Here is a 23,140-nt window from a genome sequence, read left to right as displayed (position 1 = left end):
CAAAGACTATGGGCCCTGACAATATTACAGCAATAGTACTGAAGACTTGTGCTCCAGAACTTTCTGCCCTCTTAGCCAAGCTGTTCCAGTACAGCTACAACACTGGCATCTACCCGGCAATGTGGAAAATTGCCCAGGTATGTCCTGTACACAAAAAGCAGGACTAGTTAAACCTGGCCAATTACCGCCCCATCAGTCTATTCTCAATCTTCAGTAAAGTGATGGAAAGTGTCATTGACAGTGCTATCAAGCGGCATTTGCTTAGCAATAACCTGTTCACTGATGCTCAGATTGAGTTCCGCCAAGGCCACTCAGTTCCAGACCTCATTACAGCCTGGGTTCAAATATGGACAAAAGAGCTGAACTCCAGAGGCGAGGGGAGAGGGACTGCTCTCGACATCAAGGAGCCCTGGCAAAACTGGAGTCAATGGGAATCAGGGAAAACTAGTGCAAAAGGAAAATGGTTGTGGTTATTGGGGGTCAATCGTCTCAACTCCAGGACATCACTGCAGGAGTTCCTCAGGGTAGCCCTAGGCCCAACCATCTTCAGCTGCTTCATCAATGACCTTCCTTCAGTCATAAGATCAGAAGTGGGGGATGTTTGTTGATGATTGCAAAACGTTCAGCACCATTCGTGATTCCTCAGATACTGAACCAGTCTGTGTAGAAATGCAGCAAGACCTGGACAATATCCAAGCTTGGGCTAACAAGTGGCAAGTATAATTCACACCATACAAGTGCCAGGCAATGACCATCTCCAACAAGAGAGAATCTAACCATCTCCCCTTGACATTCAATGGCATTACGATTGCTGAATCCCCCACTATCAACATCCTGGGGGTTACCACTGACCAGAAACTGAACTGGAGTAGCCATATAAATACTGTGGCTACAGGAGCAGGCCAGAGGCTGGGAATTCTGTGGCGAGTAACTCACCTCCTGTCTCCATCTGTCCACCATCTACAAGGCACAAGTCAGGAGTGTGATGGAATACTCTCCACTTGCCTGGATAGATGCAGCTCCAAGAACACTCAAGGAGCTCGACACCATCCAGGACAAAGCAGCCCGCTTGATTGGCATCCCATCCACAAACATTCACTCCATCCATCACATACGCACAGTGGCAGCAGTGTATACCATCTACAATTTGCACTGCAGCAATGTACCAAGGCTCCTTAGACAGCACCTTCCAAACCCATGACCTCTACCAGCTGGAAGGACAAGGGCAGCAGATGCATGTGAACACCACCACCTGCAAATACCCCTCCAAGCCGCACACCATCCTGACTTGGAACTATATCGCCGTTCCTTCACTGCCGCTGGGTCAAAATCCTGGAACTCCCTTACCAGCACTGTGGGTGTACCTAACCCATATGGACTGCAGTGGCTCAAGAAGGCAGCTCACCAGCACCTTCTCAAGGGTAATTAGGGATGGGCAATAAATGCTGGCCTAGCCAGCGACGCCCACATCCCAGGAATGAATTTTTAAAAATATCAAGCCAAGAATCCGAATGTAACTGAAGACAGCTTACATTTACTCTAACTGAACTGTTCTTCAAAAGAGGTTGTGCAGACTCAATAGGCCGAATTGTCTCCTTCTGTGCTCTACTATTCTATGATGCTATGATTTCTGAAGTGCAGGTGGGTGGGCAACATTGCAGCCCCTTTCTCAGCAAATTTAATGACATATTCGTCTCAGTGCTGAGATACAGTGGTGCACTGCAGCCTCACAGCTCCAGGGACCCGGGTTCGATTCTGGGTACTGCCTGTGTGGAGTTTCCAAGTTCTCCCTGTGACCGCGTGGGTTTTCGCCGGGTACTCCGGTTTCCTCCCACAGCCAAAAGACTTGCAGGTGATAGGTAAATTGGCCATTGTAAACTGCCCCTAGTGTAGGTAGGTGGTAGGGAATATGGGATTACTATAGGGTTAGTATAAATGGGTGGTTGTTGGTCGGCACAGACTCGGTGGGCCGAAGGGCCTGTTTCAGTGCTGTATCTCTAAATAAAATTTAAAAAATAAAAAATAAAAGTATAAAAGCAGAAATACACTGAAAAATCTGGAAATGAAGGAACAAGCACATTCCTTCTACTTGGAAGTAGGTGATTGGTTTTGTTTTTCAGTTTACTATATCTAAAAAATGGAATTCTTGAGGCCTCTTGTGAAGATTGTTGCTGCTTCTGATGACAGCCAAAGCGTACACCAACAAAAATAGTTTCAAAAATAATCTTTCCCTTTTTAAAAAGAGTTGGCAGTATTTCCCTAGAATTATGATTTAGGAAAGGTGACAGGCCAGTCTACAAAAAGATGAAGAATACTGAAATGATTGATTGCTTTATATTTATGCCGATACTGGATTTGGGAGTGAGGTAGGGAGAGAATGCCACTGAGAGCTCAAGGATCTTTCTTGTGGCTTATGATTAGAGCAAAAAAGCACAACTCACATTGAGACAAGAATCCACCCATGTGCTTTGAGGCTTATTGATACAAAAATCAAATAAAGTTGTAAAAATTGTGAAATGCATTGATCAGTGTGGAACCCCTAAGCTAGGTTGCAGATTAGATCTGTGACTAAGGCTGGAGCAGAAAAGGTATCACAACTGTCCTTCAGCTGGGTTATGAAGATGTCTGGGGTGGAGGAGTTGGGAGGAGCAACATTCCCAGTCCTCATTGGATCCATTGATCCCTGCTGGAAAATTCATGTGCAGAGCCAAAATCAGATTCAGCTGTGATGCACCTTATAGTTGAATAGTCTCCTGATTATTGCTGTTTTCGTCATGTGAAAAACAAGTATCGGAAGACAATGCACATCCATACAGCAATGCTCCACTATAAGTCAAGAAGGTGGGTGGGGAGCGAATGGAACAAAGTGTAACCTGAATAAAAGTGGGACCAAGCATTGCGCACTGCACACTTAGTGATTGAGAAGTGTAGGACAGCTACCGCACTACTAACTCTGTTGGGCAGATGCTGAATATTTACAGCAAAACATCCAGAATTACCACTTTCTGAAGAAAACTATAAATAGGATCCAACACACAACGGATACTCTAAGTAAAATCAAGAACCAGATTGGTACATATTGTCATGCAGACCACCATCTGCCAAGAATGAGGCATATTAATTTTGTCATATGAACATTGATTTTAAACTGTTGCTGCAGCAAGGAAATTACTTGTTAAACTGATCAGTCGTGGCTGGAAAGGGACATTTGCATAATGGCAGACAGTGCTTGTGGAGACAAGGAACCATTCCCTGACACATTCAACAATGGACTTTGATCACGACATTGAAGGTGAGGAAGCTCACATTTCAGGATGACTGCGAGGATGGCCGAATCCACAAACTGACGTGGTCAAACCAGCTAGTCACGTGACTGGCCTGCTGGGCAGCCTGAGTTTTTTTGAATTGTACAAAGTTTGAGAGAGAGAGAGAGAGAGAGAGAGAGAGAGAGAGAGAGATTGTTTGCTCATGGACTGAGACCTCTCCTGTCTGCTCCCATCTCTTTCTCACAAGCCTCTGGACCCACTGAGGACACATGAACCTCAAGAGAGAAAAGTCTCCTACATCGAACAAGGTTTAAGAATAATACTGGGCCCCAACCTACCTACAATCAAGGATTCTACAGTGACCTCGAAGAACAGTAACCAAAACAATCTTCAGACATTGCCTCAAACTTTTCCACTTTATTTCTTCTGCTCTTTTCCGTTTCTATCTGCACGTGTGTATCGCATTTGCATGCTAGCGTGGGCGTGTCGTGTATCCGAAGGCGTTAACCGAATTAGAGTTTAAGTTTAATACATTTCAACCATTCCTTTTTAAACCCAAGAAAGTCTGTTTGGCTGGTTTCTTTGCCTTATAATTGGAAAGCAGTGAACAAGGATTCACCAAGGTGGAGCTAAAAAAAAATTAACATTTACGCTAAGACCAGGTGAAGGCTGAGAGGGAATCCTAGACCCCTTTCCCACCGGGTTGTAACAATATGTTTGCACGTGGCATGCAGCATATGCAAATAATTCATTAGGCTATGTGAAAGGCTCAGATTTAGGTCAGGTAAAAGGTTCAGATTCATGACACACAATTTAGCTACTGCCTGATGCATTCCAGAAATCACAAATTGCTGCAATTGTATTTTATATCCACAATACTTCTGACTAATTTTTCTGTTTACTCTGTGCTTTCATTAACTTTGCCCTTTTACGACTGCAACATTTCTGTACCATATAATAATCATAATACTTATTTAAGCTCATTTTAATTCTGTGAACTATGATTCAATCACATGCCTTTTCTTAAATTCCTTAGTGTTAAACATCAGACAACCATAACATTTCTATATTATGTGGACATTTTTAAAAGCTGTACAGCATATTTAGTAGTCACACAGTTAAAACATTCTGCAAAAACAGTGTTGAAATGGTTTTGCATGAACATGTTAAATAGTTCACTCCTGTGGAGGAGATGTACTCATGATGGTACAGAACTGTCAAAACACATTCAATGCTATGAATGGAAATTGTAATAAAGGATCATTCCATTTCATAAACAGGTTTAAGCATAAAGTATCCTATTGATTGAGCTTGTCCTTCAACACGGATTCCACTATTCTGCAGCCTGCCTTTACTGTGTCACCATCTAATCAGCAAGATTCTACTGCACCCTGCTGTCACAGTATGAAAATACAGCTTCAAGCCATTCAAATTAATGCTACAGAATTAACAGAAAAAGACTTGCATTTATATAACGCTTTTCATGACCACCGGATATGTCAAAGTGCTTTACAGCCAGTGAAGTACTTTTGAAGTGTAGTCATGGTTGTAATGTAGGAAACGCTGTAGCCAATTTGTGCATAGCAAGAATCAATGGAACTGCACCTACACGCATTGTCTGGATGATAACTTTAATGAAACGAAGAACAGCCTTCTCTGCTAAGAAATATGATGTGCCAATGATTATTAATCCATGGAAGCACATCTCTTCCACTTACAGCAGTTCACAGGCAGATAGGATTTAATATAGAGGTGTGAGGTGATGCATTTTGGCAGAAGGGATAGGGAGAGGCAATATTGACTTAATGGCACAGTTCTAAAGAATGTGCAGAACAGGAGGGACTTGGGGATGCATATGCATCCATCTTAGAAGGTGGCAGGTCAAATTGAGAGAGTGATTAGCAAAGCATATGGAATCTTGGGCTTCATAGAGGTAGTCTGTATAAAAGCAGGGAAGTTATGCTGAAACCTTTATAAAGCTCTGGTTAAGTTCCAACTGGAGTATTGTGTCCAATTCTGTTCACCACACTTTAGGAAGGATGTACGGGTCCTTGAGAGGGTGCAGAGCAGATTTACCAGAATCGTTCTAGGGATGGGGAATTTTAGAGACAAGGTTAGGTTGGAGAAGGTGGGGTTGTTCTCCCTGGGACAAAGGAGACTGATGAGAGATTTGGTAGAGGTTACAAGATTATGACAGGCTTAGATAAGGTAGACAAGGAAAAACTGTTCCCATTAACTTACAGTACCAAGGACTAGGAGACACAGATTGAAGGTTTTAGGCAAGAGATGTCGGGAGCATGTGAGGAAGAACTTTTTTTATGCAGCAAGTAGCAATGACCTGGAACTCATTGCTTATGAGGGTGGTGGAAGCGGAAACAATCAATGATTTCAAAAGGAAATTGGATGGACACTTGAAGGAAATAAACTTGCAGGGCTATGGGGACTGAGACTGACTGGATTGCTCCATGGAGAGTTGGCATTGACTCGATGGGCTGAAAGGTCTCCTGTGCCGTAAATGACCTTTTGAATATTGTAATTAATTTAACATTGATCATCATTTGTGAAGACATTTAATTTTCCCCTTTTTATATCTAGTGTTTATGGAGAGACTATGGCCTCTTGACTTGAATTGACCAATTAAAATAATCTACTTTTACCTTTGATCATTTTGAAACCTCTATGAAATCCACCCTTGATCTCCGTTTGTGGGAATAAAGCTCTAGTATTTTGCTGATAATTCATATCCTTCATCCCAGGTCTCTTACATTCCTTGTTTAAAAAAAGTGAGAAGTCTAAATATTACCTCACAATTGGTTTATAATCATTATGCTTTTGTAGTCAATCCCCTTCAATAGAAGTCGCTAGTGCCTTTTAATAGCTCTTTTTTTAAGCTGGACCACAAACCGCTTAAGGATTTGAACAAAGATACTTTTGCTTCTCCACTACTGAGAAATGTAGTTTTAAAAAAGGTACATTTCTATTCTGCATTCTTGTTCTCATTTTTCTTCAGTAGCCTACATCTGATACTTAATCGCTCCATTCCCACAACTTGAATTCTGTAGTTTCCTGCATTCTTTCCGGTAGTTTGCTATTCTTTCTAGTTTGGTATCATCAGCAACTTTCCATTCTCTTATGTCTAGGTCTAGATCAAATCAGATAGGGAAGGAGATAAAAAGAAACATAAAAGAAGCCTGAAAGAGCATTCCCTGGAGCATCCAAGGAGTTACCATCGACCAATCTGGAAAACATCCATTTACCATAATCCCTTTGCCACTTTTCATCCACACACCACCAACGTTTTTTTTTACTATGTCATGGGTCCTAAGCAAAAGTGCAGAATAATTATATTCCATTGAAAAAGGCATCTACTAGTTTTAGGACGCCATGGATAAACAGAGGTTAGCAACCAATTAAAACTGAAGACAGCTTATGACAACGATAAGAGACTCACTTGGATGCTTCCTGATATGCGGAATACAAATACAAAGACTTGAAAAGTTGAGTCCTTTTTCATTAGAACAATGCAGATTACAGGACAATAGAATAGAAGCTTTTTTTAACACCGTGCCAGGATAAATAGAAGCAGACAGTTTCCAGTAGTTGAGAGGTCAAGAACTGGGGTGGGGGGGGGGGGGGGGCGCATAAATACAAGATAAAAATTTAAGAGAATTAAAGGGCAGGAAAAATCTCTTCAGAGTTTTGAGGCTGTGAAATTCATTTCCAGGGCTAGTGGTTGAGGCAGGAACTACATTAATATTCAAATTTACATTGGATAAGTAGATGAAGGCAAATGGGTTGAAAGAATATGGAGACAGTGTTGGTCAATGTGATTAGAACTATTTGTCCACGTGGAGGATAGATGCAGGCATAGACTGGTTGGGCTGAATGTCCTGTTTCTGTGTTGTAATTTCTATGTAATTCTCAAGCAAACTATTGTGAGACACTAGATCAAGTGCTTTCAGGAAGGCCATATAAACAGTTCCATATATGACTGCCTCAGGATCACTCTTGGTTCATGGATCATTTATCAACAGCCCCCAAGTTAATTTTACAATGATTCAATATCCCTTCCTAGATCACATCCCTGAAAACTTTAAGATTACCATCATATTTTCTGAAGTTGTGGCTGATGGGATGATCGCAAATTTATGATCATTGGCAAAACAATCAGTTCAGAGGATGTAAAAATGGGCTTTAAAGTACATTTTCTACAGGACAGCAACTATGAGAAGACTTACTATGGAGGAAGAAAAGAATCAAAGATTGGTTCTGCAGCTTTGAAACATGCCACTGAATACAGCATCATATGCCTTTTACAAAATTAATGAGAGTCAGAAACAATTGCCTCGGGGGCCAAGTGCAAATTCCAAATGAATTTATTATGGTTATACCGTTCCTTTAAAGCACACTGAAGCATCAGACAGAAGGGCTCTGTGGAACAACTGAATAAGCTGGGGCTCTTCAGCTTCGGCCGGAAATATCACCATGGGACCGTATAAAATAATAAGATGGAGAAAGTAAACTCAGGAAAATACTTATGGATATGCTAAAACAGCAGGGAAAGTTCATGGTTGTAAAAAGGGAAATTCAGGACAGATTAGTTTTTTTTGTTTTGATACTTGGGCTATTTTTAAGCAACAACTTGATGCTGTAATGTGAAAATAGTAGGGTTGTTATTCTGAAAGGATGAGATTACGTGTGCTTAAAGACCTTCATCATAACCTGCCTGATCAACAACGGCATATTTACAGGTCTAGACATTGGTGTTATCTAAACAGTATATGGAGGTTATACCGCACATATTCGAACAGAGTGAAGTAATTTCCCTCACCTTCACCTCTCCCCATGCCATTTTCCTTCAGTATGCATCTCTGTTCTCTTTAGCTGACCTGTACTGGATTCACCAAAACGGTCTTATAGAGAATAGGAATGCAGTCGGCCACAAGAGAAGGGAATGATTTTTTTTTGGAGGGGTGGGGGTAAAGAGAAAATGAGGCAAATGGAGCAATAACTATTGCTGAGCACTCTATTTAACTTACTCAGTAAATTAAATCAAATTTAGCCTATTAAATGTTATCTACACAAGATTACAAACACTAGGCTGCACAAAGTATTATGGATAGCAACTAACATGGCCAAAAAAATACACTGAAAACAAAGGAACGTTATCAGACCACAAAAGGCTCCTCAGCCCATTGCACTTGCAGTGACTGTCAAACAGATCTCTATTTAATCGCAATGACCTGCTCTTTTCTCATACCGTTCAATTTTTTTCTTATTAAAAATATATTACCTACTTCCCTTTTAAAAGCAATTATGGAAATTGCTTCCACCATTGTTTCTGGGATGACATTCCATATCCTGATAACTCCAGACAGTGATATTTCAGTGGAAGAGGCTGCATTTGCGCACGTGCTAGTACTGTGTCACCTAGTGGCTGCGTTGTCAGCAAACACAATCTAAAAAATATTTACACCTTTGTTCCTTTGGTGATATAAATTTATGTCCTATAGTTATTGACTCACCAGCCAGGTTTAGCTTATAAAAACTCCACTATTTAAGCACCTTTGTCAGTTCTCCAGTGGAAACAGCTCCAATATCAGTAAAATAAAAGCAAAATACTGCGGATGCTGGAAATCTGAAATAAAAACAAGAAATGCTGGAACCACTCAGCAGGTCTGGCAGCATCTGTGAAAAGAGAAGCAGAGTTAATGTTTCGGGTCAGTGACCGAAGAAGGGTCACTGACCCGAAACATTAACTCTGCTTCTCTTTTCACAGATGCTGCCAGACCTGCTGAGTGGTTCCAGCATTTCTTGTTTTTATTCCAATATCAGTAATCCACCCTCATAATTTAAAGCCTCTCACTCCTGGTAACACCTTAAAAATCTGTTCTGTACACTCTCAATGTCATTGACAACCATCCATCCTCAACACACACAATGTTATAACTCTGATCTACAATCATTATTTTCAAAGTTTAGCATTAACTCTTTGCTCTAAGATGAACTCTAGGACACCACATGATGGGAAAGGGGAAATGAGAGGGTTTTTTAAAATGTTTTATGGAATGGTAGAAAATGTGTACTCCTTGAAACCATTTTTAACAGTAGCTGCATTTCAACTCTGGTGTTTCATTCATTGGGAAAAGTAGTTTCCAGCTCAGTAATTCCAGCAAGGCAGGCACCAGTGCATGTACATTTTAAAAACTCAGCTGAAAGGCACATACATGTATGAAAAAAAGAGCTTACTCCACAGCTGTAAATATAAATTTCAACAGATGGAGGCACAAGCTAAAACATACAGGACACAAATATCAATAAATTCAGATTCATTAGCTGTAGACTACTTGGAAAGCAATTATGTCCTACGTAAATAACATGCTATCATAATCCATTATGGCTTTGTTATAAAATGATTACAGTATTACACTACTTAGAGAAACATTACCAAATTCTGAGGGACTTCAAGTTGTACAAAGCACTTAAGGTAGGTACTCTTTAGAGATGCACTGTACAACAGAATGATGGCACTCTGAGCTTATCTAATGGTCTTACATGCAGTACTTGAGATATCCTAATCATTAAAGTGTTTAGATAAGATTCTCTACACAAAAGAAAATATCTCTTAAAGCAATGAGGGAAAACTATGAGGGAAAGAAAAAAAATGGTGCTCATGCTTAAAGTAGAATGGGCTAAGAAAAAGTAAGTTAGAGAGGGTACTTGCCTCATTAAACCACCCCCTCCACTCTTTGTGTATAATTTGTTTGTCCCTGCAATGTTTGACTCTGCTCACATCTTTTGATCCGGCCCAAGGCTTCAGGCCAAGCTCCAACCATCAAGCCAACAGCAAATGGCAAAAGAACCAGCATTATAATGTAATAATCACAGAAAACGCTGGAAATACTCAGCAGGTCCGGCTATATCTGTGAAGAGAGAAACAAAGCTAACATTCATGTAAATGACCTTTCATCAGAAGTTAGAGGTGTAACAAGTTTTAAGCAAGTACAGAGGCAGGGGAACAAAAAGAAAGGTCTTCAACAGGATGGAAGACAGGTGAAATTAAATGGCAAAAGGGATAATGGTCTAAGACAAATGGAGATGGTAATAGGACTAGAAAGAAACAAAAGATGGGTCTGGAAGAGGTGTAAATAGAAAGAGCAGAAACATTACCAACAACTGCTGTCTGAAAAAAAATGGGAGCAGTGGTAATGATTTGAATTTGTTAAAACTGATGTTGGGTTCAGAAGGTTGTAAAGTGCCTAATTGAAAAATTAGGTCCTGTTCCTTGAGCTTCAGATGAGCTTCAATGGAACAGTATAGGAGACAAAGACAGAGAGAGAGGATGAAGAATTAGAATGACAGATGAACTGAAGTTCAGAGTCACCCTTGCTGACTGAAGAGGTGTTCCACAAATCAGTCATCCAATCGGCATTTGGTTTCCCCAATGTGGAGGAGAGCGCATCATGAGCAGCAAATTAAGTATACCAAATTGAAAGAAGGGAGGTGGTAAAAGGGCAGGTGTTGCATCTTCTGCACTTGCACAGGTAGGTGCCATGAGGAGGCCAGGCTGTGTTAGAATGCGACTAAGGAGCGAGACCAGGGTGTTGCAGTGGGAATGGACCCTTAGGAATGCTGAAATGGAAGGGAAAAATGTGTTTGGCAGCAGCATCATACTGGAGGTGGCTGAGGATAATCTGTTGAACGTGGAGGACGAGGCCAAGGTAAACCCTATCGTGGTTCTGGGAAGGCGGGAGGAAAAGGTGAGAGAGCAGAAGTGCAGGAATGGGATGGACACAGTCAAAGGACCTGACAACCATGGTGTTGGGGGGAGCTTCAGTTGAGGAAAAAGGAAGAAGTATCAAAAGCACTGGTATGGAAGATGGCACTGGCAGAACAGATGTGATGGAGAAACTGGGAGGATGGAATACAGTCCTTGCAGGAAGCAAAGAGGGAGGAAGTGTAGTCAAGGGAGCTGTGGGAGTCAGTGGGCTTATGGTGGATGTTGGTTGATTGTCTATCCCCAGAAATGGAGACAGAGAAGTCAAGTAAGCAGATGAAAGTGTCCCTCCATGACACCCTGATCCATTCCTCAATCACCCAAATGCCACTTCTCCCCTTCCCACAGCACCTTCCCATGCAAGCACAAGATATACAAGAACTGCCCTTTTATCTCCTCTATTCTCACCACCCAGGGCCCCAAATACTCCTTCCAGATGAAACAGCAATTTACATGTACATCTTTCAATTTAGTATACTGTAATTCATGATGCATAGAGTCATAGAGTTATACAGCACAGAAACAGGCCCTTCGGCCCATCGTGTCTGTGCTGGCCATCAAGCACTTAACTATTCTAATTCCATTTTCCAGCACTTGGCCTGTAGCCATGTATGCTATGGCGTTTCATGTGCTCATCTAAATACTTCTTAAATGTTGTGAGGGTTCCTGCCTCTACCACCTCTTCAGGCAGTGCGTTCCGGATTCCAACCACCCTCTGGGTGAAAAATATTTCCTCAAATCCACTCTAAATCTCCTGCACCTTAACTTAAATCTATGCCCCCTGGTTATTGACCCCTCCGCTAAGGGAAAAAGTTTCTTCCTATCTAACCTATCAATGCCCCTCACAATTTTGTACAGCTCAATCATATCTTCCCTCAGCCTTCTCTGCTCTAAGGAAAACAACGCTAGCCTTTTCAGTCATTCTTCATAGCTGAAATGCTCCAGCCCAGGCAACATCTGGTGAATCTCCTCAGCACCCTCTCCAGTGCAATCACATCCTTCCTATAGTGTGGTGCCCAGAACTGTACACAGTACTCCAGCTGTGGCCTAACTAGCGTTTTATACCGTTCCATCATAACCTCCCTGCTCTTATATTCTATGCCTCAGCTAATAAAGGCAAGTATCCCATATGCTTTCCTAACCACCTTATCTACCTGTGCTGCTGCCTTCAGTGATCTATGGACAAGTACACCAAGGTCCCTCTGACCCTCTGTACTTCCTAGGGTCCTACCATCGATTGTATATTCCCTTGCCTTGTTGGTTCTTGCAAAATGCATCACCTCACACTTCTCAGGATTAAATTCCATTTGCCACTGCTCCGCCCATCTTACCAGCCCATCTATATCGTTCTGTAGTCTAAGGCTTTCCTCCTCACTATTTATACCACCAATTTGCGTGTCATCTGCAAACTTACTGATCATACCTCCGATATTCACCTCTAAATCATTAACGTACACTACAAACAGCAAGGGTCCCAGCACCGATCGCTGCAGTACACCACTGGTCACAGGCTTCCACTCACAAAAACAACTCTCTACCATTACCCTCTGCCTCCTGCCACTAAACCAATTTTGGATCCAATTTGCCAAATTGCCTTGGATCCCATGGGCTCTTACCTTCTTAACCAATCTCCCTTGCGGGATCTTATCAAAAGCCTTACTGAAGTCCATTAGACTACATCAACTGCTTTACCCTCATCTACACATTTCGTCACCACCTCAAAAAATTAAATCACGTTAGTCAGACACGATCTCCCCCTGACAAAGCTATGCTATCCCTGATTAATCCCTGCCTCTCCAAGTGGAGATTAATCCAGTCCCTCAGAATTTTTTCCAATAGTTTCCCAACCACTGAAGTTAGACTCACCGGCCTGTAATTACTTGGTTTATCCCTGCTACCGTTCTTAAATAATGGTACCGTGATTCGCTGTCCTCCAATCCTCCGGTTCCTCTCCTGTGGCCAGAGAGGATTTGAAAATTTGTGTCAGAGCCTCTGCAATCTCCTCCCTTACCTCACATATCAGCCAGGGATACATCTCATCTGGGCCTGGGAATTTATCCACTTTTAAGCCCACTAAAACAGCTAATACTTCCTCCCTTTCAATGCTAATATGTTCAAGTATACCACAATCCCCCTCCCTGATCACTACACCTACATCGTCCTTCTCCATAGTGAACACAGATGCAAAGTAATCATTTAAAACCACACCTAATGTCCCCCGGCTCCGCACACAGATTGCCACTTTGGTCCCTAATGGGCCCTACTCTTTCCCTGGTTATTCTCTTGCCCTGAATATACCTATAAAACGCCTTAGGATTTTCCTTTATCTTGCCCGCCAGTGTTTTTTCATGTCCCCTCTTCGCTCTCCTAATTAAGTACCTCCCCCCCTTTACACTTTCTATACTCCTCTAGGGCCTCCACTGTTTTCAGTTCTTTGAATCTGCCATAAGCCTTCTTTTTTTTTTTTGCTGATCCAATCCTCTATGTCCCTTGACATCCAGGGTTCCTGGAATTGTTGGTCCTATCCTACACCTTAATGGGTACACGTTGGCTCTGAACTCTCACTATTTCCTCTTTGAATGACTCCCACTGATCTGATGTCAACTTTCCTACAAGTAGCTGCTCCCAGAATACTTTGGCCAGATCCTCTTTTATCATATTGAAATCGGCCTTCTCCCAATTCAATACCTTTATTTCCAGTCCATTTTTGTCCTTTTCCATAACTACCTTAAACCTTAGAGTTATGGTCACTATCCCCGAAATTTCCCCCACTGACATTTCTACCACTTGTCCGGCTTCATTCCCTAGGATTAGATCCAGTACCGCCCCTTCTCTTGTAGGACTGTCTACGTACTGGCTCAAAAAGCTCTCCTGTATGCATTTTAAGAATTCCGCCCCCTTTAAGCCTTTTGCACCAAGACTATCCGAGTTGATATTAGGGAAGTTGAAAACCCCTACTATTATTACCCTATTATTTTTACACCTCTCTACATTGTGAAAACAAATGGAAATTGGAAAACTGCTTTGCAGAACACTTCTGTTCGCAAAGGTGACCCTGAGCTTCTGGTCACTTGTCATTTTAATTCTCCACCCCACTCCCAATCTAACCTCTGCCTCCTACACTGTGCCAATGAAGCTCGATGTAAGCTCAAGAAATAGCACCAATTCTTTTGATTCGGCACTTTACAGCCTTTTGGACTTAATATTGAGTTCAATTTCAATCACAGCCACTGCTCCTATTTTTCCAGGCAGCAGGCATCAGCAATGCTTCTGCTGCTTCCATTTACCTCTTCTCTAGACCCATCTTTTGTTATTTTACTTGTTCCATTGCCATTCCTTTTGCTTTGTACCATCATCCCTTTTGGGATTCAATCATTCCCGCCTTCCACCCTAACACAGACCTTCCCTCTAGTTCTTTCCTCCCTTCCCCCTGTTCTCTACCTCTGCGCTGGCTTAAAAGAGTTGCCAAAGGGTCATTGCCCTGAAATGTTAACTCCATTCTCCCTTACCACAGATGCTGCTGGACCTGCTGAATATTTACAGCATTTTCTGTTCTCATTTCAGATTTCCAGCATCCGCAGTATTTTGCTTTTGCATTAGTTTTATAAGTAATTGGTCAGGCAAGAACTAATAAAGTAAGTCTAAACCCCTGGATGACAGTCATGCATCCTGACAGCTGATTGTAGTGTCAGTACTGAACCAGGGGATGCACACAAGGCCTAGGATTGTAGGTGGCCTGGGGGTGGTGGGGCGGGGGGGGGGTAAAGAAAATACAATTTGAAAAAAGGGAATGAAAAATAGCTTTTCCATAAAAAAAAGTGACAAAAGTGGTCTCCAATGTAATGCAGAACCTTTTGGTTCACTATTGTGTAAGAAGATAATGAGTAACAAGTAATGGGAAAGAAAAACAGTCAAGGGATATTATAAACCATCACTATCTAAGTGCACTAAATTACCAATATTGTAGTCAACAGAATTGAAATATGTTTAATCAAATATTCCAGTACAGACGTAGACATAAAAAAAAAACTTTATGACACTTCAAATATCGGTTTGGCAAATATATTTTGAAACTCAGTTCCAACCCAATCACAAGCAAATATTGAATTCAGATATCATATTCATAAAACAATGTTGGTCAATATTCAATTTGAAATATTTATCTTTCCTTACAATCTCATATACAAGGGCGATGCCTATATGACTGCATTAATTTAAAGAACATTTAAATCAGATCTGTTCAATGCATCCACAGTGACTCAATCCCATTCACATCCAGAGGTTTCTAGCTTTGATCATCTAGTTTGTGGCGTGTTAGTTATTTATAGACAGGACATCAATAAGGGCATTACAATTCACTTCTACATTCCTGGGCGAAAAGGGTGAAGAGATAAAATGGCAAAGAAACTGCTTCTGATCACTATCCAGTGACCACTATTGGAAGTGTGCATGACATGCACAGATCAAATTGTGACACCCTATATGGCTGAGTACCCATAACATATCTAGCCTTGAGTGTGAAAAGTATCCTCGAGTAATGAATGCATTAATGGGCTGCAGCTACCTGTGGAACTTAACCCAACATAACTCTCTTATCAAGGGAGGAGAGGCAAGGATGAAATGAAGAGAAAGTTAAAGTGAAGTATGGATTTCAGAATATTTTACCAATTAAATGTGTGTATCTTATAACGTCATGTATTTTTATAATCAGCACATTTCATTAATATCCTGAATTTTATGTTATATTACATTTCTTCATAAGGTGCAGTTCCCACCATTTACACTGATGGTGGGCACTGCCTGTAACCACGCAAATGGCACTAACCATGTGCTATTTCCACTGAAATTAATAACAAAGGCACCTCTTAAGATACTGAGCACACTGGCTATTTTGGGCGATTCAAAGCGCGATTAACCGAGGAGCTGAGTACCTCAGTACTTCAGTGACATTGTCTGTACCTGGGTTTAATTGCTGGTCTCAGACTTTTGGAGAAGGGCACAGCATCAACAGTCCACAGTCATTCTCTTCGCAGTCATCGTGGTGATCAGAGATCTTCCATAGGAGCTAGACTGGATGTTAGGTCACACTCTAGGGTCAGCCTGTTTCAGTCTAACATAGAGCAGCTTACAAGCTGTGTCCTTTAATATTTTGGGCTGATAAAGCAAGGAACTTAGACCAGACTTGGGCTCAGAAAGTAAATCTTTTAATAGTTTAGAGAGAGTGTTTATTTTGACACTTCATGTTTTTAACATCCACTGCTTAGTGAACAAATCACATTAATGCTAATGCACCCAGCTATAAGCAGGGCAAACTATATAATACAAGACTTGATATGGAAATAATGTGCTGTGGTCATTTTAATGAAGCAGCACAGGGTTTCCTCTCGGTGCATATGTAAATTTATTTGCCTTGTGTTTCATTTCTTCAATTTCCCTTTTTGCTCTCCAAGTAATTTTCTCACTGAAGGCACTGACTCCTTGCTGGGAAACAGTTGCACAAATGCCAGCCATCAGTGGGTACCTCACCTCAATACCATTCTTCATAGTCGAGCCCTGATAGTGAGTGCTGCAGACCATTTTACTGCTGCGAACTAATCCTACCCTCATTGTGTCTCCTCAGAACGACAAATCAATGGCAAAAAAAAAAATCAAGCAGATGGAAGATTTTCACTTCCTTAACTGTGGTGCTATAATCAGCTAAAGCTGAAATGAGCTTATTCAACAGAGACCTGGGATTTAATCTGCATAGTTGTTACTTACTGACTCCATCAGTTGGTAACATTAGGAATGTTCTCCTACTATCTAACCATGTACCAGTTCTAGAAAAATTCTACTTGGCGATTAGCCAGGATATTTTTGGGCTCACTCAAATTGACTGGTAAAATGTAAACTAAAGCAATTTACCTACGTGCATCTAACATGGGCTTATTTTTATTTAGCTCTAACTGACTCTTCAAATGTTTTTTCCTATCGTGTCTCATCCTTTGAAACTTGTCACAATTCTTCCCTACTTTATTTATAAACTCCTCCCTTATTTGAACAGTTTCTCAGGTTCATCAATAATATTTAGGTTATCAATTTATACTTAATTCTTTTTTAAAAAACTCTCAAAGCAGGAAGCCATTTTAAAAAAAGTTTCTTCTGCATAACCGATCCTACTGACCCTCCTTTTTGAGAGACAGTTGATGAATAGGGTTTGAATGTTTCCACGTGCAATTATACAAGTTGCTCAGATGCCCATTTTTTGTTTCCTCATTGCAGAAATGCATTGCACCAAGTGGCTTAGCAGAGAATTGATTTCTCTGGTCGTGTGCTTGGCTGGTGGATTTAATTAAAAGTTACTAAATTAAAGCTCAATAAAAGGGCCTGTGATTACATGGATCCAAGTACATTCACATACAATGTTTAAGAATTGCAAGTGGAATATTTCTTGACTGGCAGACAGCAAAGTGAATGAATTACTCTCATCTCCACTGTTACTATGTGGAAACTCAAATGATTTTCGTGCTAAGACAAATATTGGTTGAGAAGAACTTATAATCTTCAAATATATACTGAAAACAACACTTTTGGTAAATATATGCTAATTTGTAAGTAAATCGTTTAAAAGTCTTTGAATATACCACAGGAGAAAATCCCTTTCTTGATGATTCTTGCAGAATTACTGGGTTCATACAACCATTTATTACCAGAAATACTACTTCAAAAGCTGCTCTGATTGGTTGGTTTCCCTGCCTTTGGTCCCATTGAAATAGAGAACGGAATAAGTTTCCTGCTACCATTCTGCTTTCCCCAACGAACAGTTCAGGCACAACCATCCTCCGAGGCCTCTGACCAAGCTAATGACTGACCAAGCATCATGAAAGTCAGAGTGGGATTTCTGCCACTGCTCTGACCATGCCCAAGACCTTGATCCACTTCCTGTGATGTTTCCATGCTTCATTTGGAGTCCACTACTGTTGTGGTGTTGTAGTGGGACACTCACTAGATATCTGAAATGGCAGAGCCAGTTTTAAAGGGGACAAAGCCCCCCCAAGTGATTTGGCAAGCATTTAAATTGGCCCTATGAGCCTAGTACCCAAGTGGTAGACAATTGGAAGGGTTAGGAAATGGAGCATTACCCATCTCTCCTACCTCACAGCCCATAATAAACCTTATTCCTCCCACCACTGCTGTCCTGGCCCCAAATACACTTCCTCCTTATTGGGGGAAGATAAAGTGGGGAGTTTCCTCTGGATTACCACCCAAAAACAGGTGGTCTTGAGGTCGACAATCAAAAAGAATGGGGAAGGAAGACCTTCTTCTTGAATCCCTGCCCCTTCAAGCAACTGCAAAAATCATCATCTGTCCCAACAAAAACAAAATACTGTGGATGCTGGAAACACTCAGCAGGGCAGGTAGTATCTGGCGAAAGGTCACAGACCTGAGACATTAACTCAGTTTTTCTCTCCACAGATGATGCCTGACCTGCTGAGTATTTTCTTCTGTCCCCATTACTGCCTGCCCCACTGCATGAAAACAACAACAGTGAGGTTCAGGACCCTTCTCGGTGCTGATGGAGGAAATGGCAAAAAAAGGAGGGCGTAGGAGGACAGCAGTGGCAGGAGTAGTAAGGATTATTATGGGCTGCGAGGTAGGAGTGCTGGGTAATGCTCCTTTTCCTAACCCCACCAATTATCCATCGCTTGGCTACTAGGCTCATTTAGGGCCAATTTAAAACCGCTTGCCAAATCATTTGTTCCCTTGCGTCCCCTTTAAAACTGGCTCTTCCATTTCAGATATCGTAGTGAATGTCCCACTACAGCAGTAGTGAACTCCAAATGGAGAATGGAAACATCACAGGAAATGGATCAAAATCTTTGCAGGGTCAGAGCAGTGGGCAGAAATCCCAGCCTGACTTACCTTGGGCAGCAACCCATCCTCCAGGAAAACATTCCAACATCACAGCCTCTGCCACCTTCTTACAATGACATTGATGAAAATAGTTAATTTCCATGAAATAAATCAGGAATGATTATGCTGAAATTTAAAGTAATAGGGATTTTTGAATTAAACAAGTTTTAAAAAAAAAAAATGAAAATTTCATGAAGTGATTGTGTTGAGCTCTATCCAGAGTATTTCATCAACAATTATAACCAATACAGCCTATAATGGCTCCTCCCTCCCCTCCAAATCAAGATCATCTTTTTCAGATGAGGAAGAAAAGTGAATGAGATTGTTCTTACTGGCTCTGATGATTTAGAAGGTAATAAGATAGACAATATGCAGATAATCTGGAAAATTGCCCCTAGGAACAAGCCATAACGCAGGACGTTGTCAAAAAAGGTCGGTTCCGGTATTTCTGGAGGAGACAGATCGAACTCTGCAGCCATTCTTCTGCTGTAGTTGCTGAATTATAGCCTATCTTTCTGGATGCCCTTCAGAGAGTTTTCCAATACTTTAGTCTTATTCTGCCATGATGCGTATCTATAGGGAGAAGTCAGAAAATAACTAAAGTGGTTAATGAATGTGATTAACAATATTTATAGAATCTATAACCAGTGTTCATTTAAAATTCACTGATTCAAAATATACTGCTCTCAGTCAAAGTATACATTTTCAAACTGGGATCCCTACAGCTTAATGAAATTCCCAGTTCAGTTGATTGTTGTCCGTCACCAATTACATTTTTTTTCTATTGACTTAATAGTATGTTATTTCTGTTGCTACACGTTAATAAAAAATATTTTTTGCAATAACTTTAAAATCAATATTGACTGTTAAATATTAGGACGGGGGGGGGTATATGGGAATGTGTAAATATTTGCAAGGGATTCTCAAGAGTGTGTTGGCGTTTACAAAGGAAAAGTTTGAAAACCAGTATTGATTGCAAGATTTATTTCTTGGCACTTGCCCACGTATACTTTAGGAGTAATTTTGCCAATTAACCATCCAAATAGACAAAACAACATTTGTAGCACACATCCATATTCTCCACATGCACTCCTAACGTGCAACACTCCAATCCGGTAGCATGCATTCAGAAAAATCGTCCATCTTATTTACTGCATTTATGGATATCTGAGTGAAGAAAGATTTTGCTTGATTCAAACAGAAAACTTCAATATAACAAACCTTTTCCCGAACACAGAAAATTCTATATCAAATTGGAAATATTTCAAAATACAGATTTTTAAAAATTCAATCAAGGCATGTAGGCGTTAGCAAGGCCAGCATTTACTGCATGTCCCTAATCGCCCTTATTGTGGTTTCAATACAATGGAATGGCTTGCTGGGCCAGTTAAGAGGGCAATCAAGAGGCAACCACATTACTGTGGGTCTGGAGTCACTCATCAGTCAGACCAGGTAAAAATGGCCGATTTCCTTCCCTAAAAAGGACATTAATAGACTGGAAGGATTTTCCAGTAGTTTCATGGTCACTATTATTGATGCTAGTTTTTTTTTTATTCTAGATTTAATCAATTGAATTTAAATTCCCAGCTGCCATGGTGAAATTTGAATTCAGGTCTCTGGAGCATTAGTCCCAGCCTCTGGATTACTAGTCCGATAACAAAACCACAGTACCTCTTGCACTTAAACAATCGGCCCTGAAGGTCACTCATCTCTTTGTACACCAGCAACTTCTATAAAAATATGTTCACAGAAGGTATTTTGCGTTAGCTTTAGTTGTGACTTTACTGGTCAGTTGATGAATAAGTAGAATTGAAAAAGAACCAAAGCTAATAGGTTCTTATTCAGGCATTAGCTTCTTTAACAAAGAGTCTGAATGAACACCAAGCCAAAACAGCCTGAATTTAATAATTGAGTTTATTTACAAGGATCTGAAATGGCTCACTTCAGAGAGTGTTTAAAAAATTACAATATAGAATTACATTAACATAGCACAGAAACAGGCCATTTGGCTCAACCAGTCCATGCCAGCATTTATGCTCCACTCAATCCTCCCATTCTTGCTTACCTATCAGCATAATCTTTTAGTTCCTTCTCCCTCATATACTTGAGCTCCCCTTTAATGCACCTATATATTCACCCCAACCACTTCCACATTCTCACCAACCTCTGGGTAAAAAAGTTTTTTCTGAATTCCCATTTTGATTTCTTGGTGACTATTTTAAGTTGATGTCCTCTAGTTTCACTCTTTGTCATGCAGGCCCCCACCTGCCAAGAATGAGGCATATATTAATCTCACCACATGGACATTAAATTTTTAAATTGTTGCTGGGAAGAAGGCCTATTACAAGGGGTTGTCAAGCCCCCTGGCTGGAAAGACATTTTTGCATACTAGCAGATAGTGTTGGAACAAATGCACTACTCCCTGCCCCAATTTAATCCACAATGAACTCTTGATTACCAGACGTTGAGGGTGGAGGAGCTCGCATTCCAGGTTAACTGCTAAAATAGCCAAATACACAAACAGACGTGGTCAGATCAGTTTAGTCACATGACTAACTGGCTGTTGGAAGTTTTTTAAAAAAAAACTTGCCACAGAGAAATTGAAGAGAAAGCCGTTTGCTCCTGAATTGAAAAGAGCCTCTCCTGTCTGCTCTCATCAGCTTTGGAATCCACTGAAGATATATAAACCCCAAGGGAGAAAAGTCTCCCACAGTGAACAAAGTTTAAGAAGACTGGGCCCCAACGAAAAGCAAGATCTACCTACAAAGCAAGGACTACAGCGAGCTCGAAGCACAGTAACAAAAACCCCCTCTTCAGAGATTGCCTCAACCCCCTCTATTTTTCTTCTGCTCTTATCTGTCTCAATTTGCACGCGTGTATCGCGTATGCATGCTAGCGTGGGGCGCAGCATGTATCAGTAGGCGTTAACCAAATTAGAGTTTAAGTTTAAGTAAATTTCACTTTTCTTCTTTAAACCTAAGAAAGCCTGTTTGTGCTCATTTCTTTGCCTTATAATTGGAAAGCAGTGAACAAGGATCCACCAAGGGGAGCTAAAACACTGTTTAAAACAAAACCCTGTAACAGTAAGACCAAGTGAAGGCTGAGAAAGACCCCTAGACACCTTTCTCACCTGGTCGTAACACTTTCCCACAAGTGAAAAGATTCTTTGTGGGTCTACTCTTAAAAACTTTCATACTTTTAAAGACCTTTATTAGATCACCCTTCTCTTTTCAAGAGAAAGAGAGGAATGGCCTGTTCAACCTTTCCCAATAGCAGAACAGCGAGGTTAGACCCATCAGTAAATATTTTTGCACCCTCTTCAATGACTCTATACCCTTTAACAATATGGCAACCAGAATTGTACACTATACTCCAAGTGTGGTCTAACCTAGGGTCGCTCGCTACAGGTTTAGAATAACTTTCCTACTTTTCAATTCTATTCTGTTAGGAAATAAATTGTAGTGCTTGGTTTGCTTTTTATTTTTTAAAAAAGTGGTCTAACTAACCTGCAAGGCTACTTTTAGTGATTTGGGCATTTGTACTCCCAGATCCCCTTGATCCTCTATTCCATATAGGTTTTTATTTCCAAGTAATATGTGACCTTATTTTTCTTAATACTTCATACTTATCCATGTCGAAATTCATTTGCCAATTATATGCCATTCTGCAAGAAATGCCGTCTTGTAATTTGTTGCAGTCTCCTGTGTTATACCACCCCACTCTACCCTCCCTCACAATTAGATCTTATTCACAAATTTAGAAATTGTGCTTTTGATTCCCAAGTCTAAACCATTAATAAGTTGTGAGCAACAGTCATCCCAGCACTAATCTTTGCGGGACCCCACTTTCTGCCACTAACAGCTACTCTTTATCCTGACATTTTATTTTTGGTCTTACAGCCAGCTCGCTGTTCATTTCATTCTGCTACTTGTCTCTTGGATTACTTCAATCCAATTTTGCTGCTTTGTCCTCACATCCATTAATATTTTTCTCTTCAATTGTTTAATCTAATTTCATCTTCAATGCCACAATTGATTCGGGTTTAATAGCCACTAATCACTATAGACACTTCATAACGGGGTATCCAAAATAACACTTTTCCAACTGTGCCTAACCCCCATTTCATTACTCTGTATTCAATTTCCTACATATAGAAATCCAATTTTCCCTTGTATTTTTTTGCTCACCTGCAGTCTTGCTTTTA

At 40.8% G+C, this 23,140-nt stretch overlaps 1 protein-coding gene across 4 annotated transcripts in view; it reads right to left on the bottom strand.

Moving 5' to 3' along the window:
- manbal (mannosidase beta like) overlaps positions 1-23,140 on the bottom strand; it is a 54,878-nt gene that overhangs the window by 20,746 nt on the left and 10,992 nt on the right. For all 4 annotated transcript variants that reach the window (XM_068048418.1, XM_068048416.1, XM_068048415.1 and 1 more), the window contains one exon: positions 19,269-19,509. In XM_068048418.1, the coding sequence (XP_067904519.1) occupies positions 19,269-19,415 (147 nt within the window). In that variant the 5' untranslated portion in view covers positions 19,416-19,509. The remainder of the gene's footprint in view (positions 1-19,268; positions 19,510-23,140) is intronic.

This window comes from Heterodontus francisci, chromosome 16 (genome assembly GCF_036365525.1).
Source record: "Heterodontus francisci isolate sHetFra1 chromosome 16, sHetFra1.hap1, whole genome shotgun sequence".
Classification (NCBI taxonomy): Eukaryota; Metazoa; Chordata; class Chondrichthyes; order Heterodontiformes; family Heterodontidae; genus Heterodontus; species Heterodontus francisci.
This window is presented reverse-complemented; position numbering and strand designations above follow the sequence as displayed.